The sequence below is a fragment of the Phocoena phocoena genome, chromosome 6 (assembly GCF_963924675.1).
Source record: "Phocoena phocoena chromosome 6, mPhoPho1.1, whole genome shotgun sequence".
Classification (NCBI taxonomy): domain Eukaryota; kingdom Metazoa; phylum Chordata; class Mammalia; order Artiodactyla; family Phocoenidae; genus Phocoena; species Phocoena phocoena.
In genome coordinates this window covers 88315461-88322721 of record NC_089224.1, presented here as the reverse complement: position 1 = coordinate 88322721, position 7261 = coordinate 88315461, and the positions used below count along the sequence as shown (strand labels likewise).

General features: G+C 43.8%; 1 protein-coding gene across 1 annotated transcript; it reads right to left on the bottom strand.

Moving 5' to 3' along the window:
- Positions 1–3789: 3789 nt before the first annotated feature.
- On the bottom strand, positions 3790–4107 carry TAL2 (TAL bHLH transcription factor 2). Its single transcript, XM_065879774.1, has one exon. The coding sequence runs from the start codon at positions 4105–4107 to the stop codon at positions 3790–3792; it is 318 nt and encodes a 105-aa protein (XP_065735846.1).
- Between the last annotated feature and the right edge of the window lie 3154 nt (positions 4108–7261).

Sequence of the window (7261 nt, the reverse complement as noted above, 5' to 3'; positions counted from 1 at the left end):
CTGTCACTGCCCTCAAGGAGATCTTAACTTGTTGCTGGGGACAGAATATGCACAAGATGTATATAACACAGGGGAGCGGAAGTAAGGGTCTTGAAGCATATAAGAGGATTCTACAAAAGGAGAAATTAGACTGAGTGGTGGAAATCTAGGAGGACTTCATGTAAGGTGGTGTTTAAGATGAGTCAAGCTTCCTGAAGGAGTGGTATTTAAGATCAGTCATGAAGGATTTTAGCAAGTGGAATTGAGTGCAAGCAGATGGACTCACAAGAGTAAAGTCAGAGGTATTAGAGTTTGGCCTGTTGGACCACCAAGTGAAGTGGTTTCATTAGCAGGTATAAAATATTTAGGCAATTGTGGAAAGTAAAGGGAATAGTACATTGAGCCAGGCTGCAGAGGGCTTGGTTTGCTGGGGTATGGCATCTGTCTCAGTCTGGTGGACAAGACACTGAAACTTTGATAGCAGGGGACGACCTGACCATAGCTGTGATTTGAGAAGGACAGTTAGGAAGCTGTGTGAAAGATGAAGTGAAGGGAGGGACTAATTAGGGGATGCTAGATATTTTTTTTTAATAATAAATGTATTTATTTTGGGCTGTGTTGGGTCTTCATTGCTGTGCGTGGGCTTTCTCTAGTTGCAATGAGTGGGGGCTACTCTCCGTTGCAGTGTGCAGGCTTCTCACTGCCGTGGCTTCTCTTGTTGCGGTGCTCAGGCTTCAGTAGTTGTGGCACGTGGACTCAGTAGTTGTGGCTTGCGGGCTCTAGAGCTCAGGCTCAGTAGTTGTGGTGCACGGGCTTAGCTGCTCCGCGGCGTGTGGGATCTTCCCGGGCCAGGGCTCGAACCCGTGTCCCTTGCATTGGCAGGCAGATTCTTAACCACTGCACCACCAGGGAAGCCCTAGATTTTTTTTTTAGACTCAAGATAACACGGGGAGTGGGGTTCAAAGGATGGACAGAATGGGTGGATGTGCTTAGTAAATTTGTGAAATACTTTCTAAAAAAAAAAACAATTTCTTTTCTTAAATAATTTATTTTCAATAAGTTAATAGTTAAATAGCAATTTAGAATCAATGATTACAAACTCACAAAACACATCACCAAATAAAATCTTTGGTTGGTACCTCTAATCACATTCTACAAAGCACAATAATTCAATTTCAATTAAAAGGCATATGAAGATCACTGAACACTATTGAAAAGAGATGAGTCTAATAATGAGGTGCTTGGCCATTTTCAATCCTAAAATCCTTAGTGGCCGAACAGGGCTGTAGACAGGCTGGACGTGCTGGCTCAGAAGATCTCACACTATGTCCTGGGCTGCTCTAACTGTCCATGTGACCTCTGGAAAGTTACTTCAAAACCCTCTGGACTGTTTTCTCCTCTGTAAAAGGAGGAGTAGAATTAGCCAATCTAATGATCTGTATAATAAATGGGCCTGTTTATACTTGGCTTCCGGAAGTTTCCAGTGGTTCCCATAGTGGAACAAACACTTGTTTTCAAGTAACAGAGTAGCATAAATGATATAATCTGTCTAAAGTTTTCTTTTGGGTGCAAATGGCCCATAAAGAGATGTACCATCAGTGAACTAGAATTCATTTGAACCATAAATTCTTACTACTGCAATCACCAAGCCGTAAGTACAGGACACCAAGGAAGGCTGTGGAGTGATTTTAGAATTAGCTTCCAGTCTCACAGATACCTTGGCAAGGTTTTGGTCCATATAACTACAATTCCTTTTGACAGTCACTTTAACCTAACACAACTTGATAGGCCAAAATCCAACTTGCAAAAGAAATCATTTAAGAGATGAATTACATTAAGTAATATTTTAAATGTTTATTCATTTATCGTAGGAATTTCCTATAGGGTTTCTTTAAATAACTGTTCCCTCGTTTAGTTTAATGATACTCAATCTCCTCACGACTTTTTGGCGGTACTCGGTTACTTTTCAGTGGAAAGGCCTTCTGTGCACAACAGACATGGCCCCAGCAGCAGAGAAGTGCACTCATTCTGAGAAGAGCAGTAAAATCCCGTGTTCAGGCAAAGAGGTCTTCTCTGCCTTCCTCAGCAACATGAGGCTAATATAAAAATGCTGTCAAAAATCTTACTTTGAGTTAATGACAGATGAGAGAATAAGCAATATTACTCAATTGACAAACTGTCATCAAAGCTTTGAGATGTACTATCACCTGGTAGTTTGGGGACAAATTTAAGTCCACATAAGTTCATGAGAAAGAAATGCAAATTCAGGGGAAATCCCCTGGTCTCTGTGCTTATGTGTTTCCCAGGACTATTCTGGGTCTGTGGGGACATTTATTGAATGCAGTTTAAAGAAAGGACCTACATGGAAAATGTATTGTTTCTGATAAATGTGTTGTTCTACAAGTGTCAACGCTGTGTAGAGTTTAAAGACATTATGACCTTGCTATTTTGGGAGAATGAGATTTTGAGGGCATCTCATCCAGATTTCTTCTAAGCACCAAACCAAAGAGGCTCATTTCAGCCTTTCATAAATCAAATACCTTCTTTCTAGAGTGGCAGAAAATTTAAATTCCTCTACTGTGTATACATGATCTCAAATCCATCTATTTCCTACCTGTAGTTCAGACGGTTTTGAAACCAATGTACCACCAAGAGCTCTGGGGAAATAAAATGTCCCATAGACAATCAAATGACATTATTTGTATTCTGGGCTCAACTATGGGATTCATTTTTGAATCTAAGCATCATCAGGGTGGCACAAGGGGGTGAGTTCTGCCAGATCCACGCTGTTTCACTCATTGTGGGTACCACCTCTCCCAGCGTAAGACTGAGCTAATGCTCCATAGCAGGGAAAACAAATCACATGTTCATTAATTCATTAGAGTCTGGTATTAACATTCCTACTGTCTACTCTAAATCTTTTGTTAAGCTCTCTATTAAATGGTAATATTTAGATTTTCATCATTATATTTGAATTTTACAGGTCTTAAGTCAGCAGAAACTCAGGCTAAATTAAAAGTTTTGATACCTGACATGGGAAACTAAGGTAGAAAACCTATTTTAGCTAGCTGGTTTTCATAAGAAAACTATGAACTCTCGTAAATTATCAAGTCCTTTCCTCTCACAGGTATAATCCACCATTTGGCTTTAGAGATAACATATACATACACAGCCCTATGCAAGTGACACCTCACATGTCCATAGAGATAAAGGATGCAGAGCTCTTCCACAGGTATCTGCTGCCTTCCTGTGGTCCTCACATGCCAGGAGGGTCTTTTCTTCACAGGTGTTCCTGCAAGTCTCCAGGTTGGTTTCTGCAAGGGCTATCTTTTCATTTGTCTTACATTGTTCACCCTTGATCAAATATGCCTCATTTTTCAAAACAAACTTTAAAATATGTTCGGAGGGAAGCATTTTCTACTCATCCATCTGAGATCCATTTTGAGAAAACTTTCTTATAACTGAAAACATACGGAGTAAAACAGTGATTTTCAAACCAGTTTTTAACCTAAGGGTCTTTTTTTTTTTTTTTTTTCAAACAACATCTTATGCAGAACCCAGATTTATAACATAGACAGAGACAGGCTGATCTGACTGAAGCCCTGGGGGTGGGGGGTGACAGACGCCCAAGCCACGTTCCTCATGGTCCCTTTCAGCACCCTGAAGCCGACCCTGAGCCACCTCCTATGAAGCTTAAATTCATGCCTCACAAATTATTCACCAGGTTGACTCTGGAACATGCAAAAGGCTGTCGGTAAGCTAGTTACTTCTGAACCAGTGCTGCCTGGGGTGACGACAGCCAGAGCCCCACTATGGAATGTGGTGGCTTGGGCTGGATGATGGAACCTGGTAATCACCAAGGAGAGTCCTGTCCGGCAGGTGGGGTCCTTGGGGGAAGAGGCCCAGAATATTTCCTGGAGTAGCCACTCCCGTTTGCTGTAGGCTTTGCTCCCCCAAGACCTTCACCAGGAAGTTGATGTACCTCATCGCCAGGCGAAGCGTTTCGTTTTTGCTCAGCTTCTTGTCGGGAGGGTGAGTGGGGATGAGCTTCCTCAGCTTGGCAAAGGCACTGTTGACGTTCTGCTGCCTCCACCGCTCCCTGGTGTTTGTGAAGATCTTTCTGGTCATGTTGGAGCTCCTGAGACGAGAAAGAGAAAGGGCCCTGAGGGCCAATACCTTGTCAGAGGCCTGCTGGGTAGCACATGTCCTGCCAGGAACTTGAGATGTTAGTCTTCTCCACTCAGATCTTAGGAAATGCACTGCCTCACTTCCAGGTGCTTTGAATCTTCCTTTGACAAGGGAAGAAAACATGGCAGAAGAAAGGGCAGGATAAGAACACCTTCCTTCCGCGTTTCTCTCCCTGGGTGTTTTGAAGCCTCCAGTTAAAAGGTGGTTTTATCTTAATACCCCTATTACTACTTTTATAACCAACTCTTCCTAATTGTTCAGAACCAGGCACAGTGTAGGATTGAGTACGTGTGTGAATAAAACATATATTTGCTAACAGAGAGTTGAATATAGATTCTTTAAAAAGGGGGGTGCTGAGATCCTAGGTTTCATTAACGAGATAATATTTGGAGTGAAGAAGGAGACAGCACAACTCTCCTCTTAGCTGGCCGACCTCATCTGCAGGATTGGGCCCGCTGTGTAAGAGCTAAAATATCTAGACTGGACCACATTTAGAGGGGGGTGAACAGGGTGATGAGCCTTGAAACCCGGCTGTGTGAGGAGCAGAAGCGGGGTTGTTTAGCGGGACAAAAGAAGAAAAGGGCCGGGGGGGGGGGGGGGATGTGTGACGATTTGGCGTGGATGCTGCGGAAGATACCCAGGCTTTCCAAGGTTGAATTTGGATGACCTTTCCAACCCTGGGAGAGGTGATTATTATCGCATATTGCCAATTCTTAATTGTGCCCTTTTTAACATTTAGAGGCATAGGCCGCTTTGTTCAGGTGGCTTGGATTAATCTACGTTAATGGGAACCTTTATGACGCATCAGCAAACGAGCCACAGCCCAGCACCCAATGTTTGGTGCTCTTGGTTTATGGCTATCAGTTTGCCGCCTGCTCCAGTCTCAGCAACCTAGGCGGAGGGTCCCTTCCTGTGCCCACAAAGCGTAGTAAATATTCCTAACTCCACACCTTCACACATGCCATCTTCTGTCCCTTGAATTCCCTCCTCGCTGTCTTCTTGCCTATGTCTACACATTCTTTAAAGAGCAGATCCAATCCTCCTTTTCATTCCTATAAAGGCTTCCAGGCCATCCCAGAGCCCCCCCATGCCCACAGCCACTGGTGGAAGACAAAGGCTATTAGGAGAATTAAATAAGTTAATATTTGTAAATCACTATAACAGTGCCTGACACATAGTAATGGCTATAAAAGTGTTGGGGAATAAATACACCAAAATAATAAATATATTTATAAATAAAAATGACTTGTGAGGTACTGAATATTCCTGGGGGGTGATATCTTGTTTTCCTGTAACCAAGCCTCTACTGTAATCTCTTGGCTCTTGTTGCCTTTGCTGCTTTATTTTAACCCTTCCTGTAGACCTGTTCTGTTGCATGGGTTTGTGGACATGGTTGGACTGGGTACTGGTGCTCAAGGAGCTTATTGGATGGTCTGGTGGAGGAGGCAGCACATACATAAGCACTTAAAAATCACAGCAGAAGGTCCCACACACCAAGGGCCAAGTCCAGAGCTACACCTGCTGACTAGAGAAAGGTGTAAAAGAACCATGTCAAGACCAAAATGATTGGGTCAATGCCACTGAACTTTCCCCTAAGTTCTACCTTTTGTCTATTTCTTTTTTTGAATTTTATTTTATGTATGTTTTTATACAGCAGGTTCTTATTAGTTATCTATTTTATACATATTAGTGGATATATGTCAATCCCAATCTCCTAGTTTTATTTGGGCTTTCCTGAGGACACGAGTTTGTCGGTAAACATCCCGAATATCTGAGAAAAGTTATATAAAGCGCCATGTAGAATGTCAGGCACTTGGTAGGTGCCGCTCAGAGTGCCAGTTTCCTTCCACACCTGTTGTTTGTGTTAACAGCCCACGTTGTAGGAAGGAGTTGGAGGGTTAAAAATTGGCACATGTGGTACAAAAGGGTGGGCTGTGACGCAGACCTGGGAAAATGGCAGTCAACCCAACAGGGAGCTCTAGGGCAAAGAGTGACTGTAGAGGAGACCCTGCTGGGCAGAAATCACCAGATCCTGGCAGCGCTGCCACGCTCACTCATAGGCCGGGGGCTGCCGGAAGAACGGAGGCCCCATCCTGAGGACACTGCCACTGAAGGCTGTCAGCTAACTGCACTCCCTGCAGCTGAACTGCAAGTTTTTTCTTGAAGTGAGATCCAAGCAGTGCACCCCTGTGTGATCTCCGCGTGTACCCAATGCTGAGAACACTGCTCTACTCTCCAAACAGGAGTTCTGAGACCTAGCAAAACTATGTTTGAGAAGGAAGCAGTATCTAGGGGATTAAGAGGTACAAACTATTATGTATAAAATAAGCTACAAGGATATATGCCCCCCAGGACATTTCCCCATGCAGGTTCTTGATGCCTTTCCTGCTTCTGCCTGGGTTGGAGAGGCCAGTGCTGTGCTGAGAAGCCAGTGGTGAGCAGAATCATAACGGCTCAAGTTCACCAGCTGGCCTTAGGCTCCCTCCATAAGCCACTTAACCCTATTTCCTCTCTCTGTGGAGACACTCCTAGTTGGACCCAAGACAGTCACATGCGCTCTAAGCTTCACTATCAACACGTACTGACTTTACGTGCCAGACACTGTGCTCACTGCTGGACACTGAGGAGCCCACTGCCCTGGGACACAGAGAGGGAAGCACAGGGGCTATAGGAGCAGAGAAACAGCACCGAACTCAGGCATTCTAGGGGGCTTTCAAACTGAACGGGGTGATTCCCAAGGCCTCGTTCTATGCTGAAATGCCACAATGCCCTGCCCTTGCCTTTTATCTACCTAAGTTATTTCTAAATAACCTAGCCTTTGGATCTACAATGAAAATATGAGCTTTGTCAGACCTGTATCCAACTATACCTAAAATATGAAGGTTTGAACCTAAATCAAGGGGATTTTAAAAACTATTCAGTTTTGCTCACACCAAGGCTGGTTGCTTTGCAGCCAGGACTGTGGAAGCAAAGTCACTTTTAAGCTTCTCTTGTCAAAAGAGGCTTTAGCTCATTCACTAGTCCCATGGGGGGTCTTTTTCAAGCTGGGAAGAAAAGATTAGGCAGGATAAACTAACTGGTGTTCTCTTCTGAG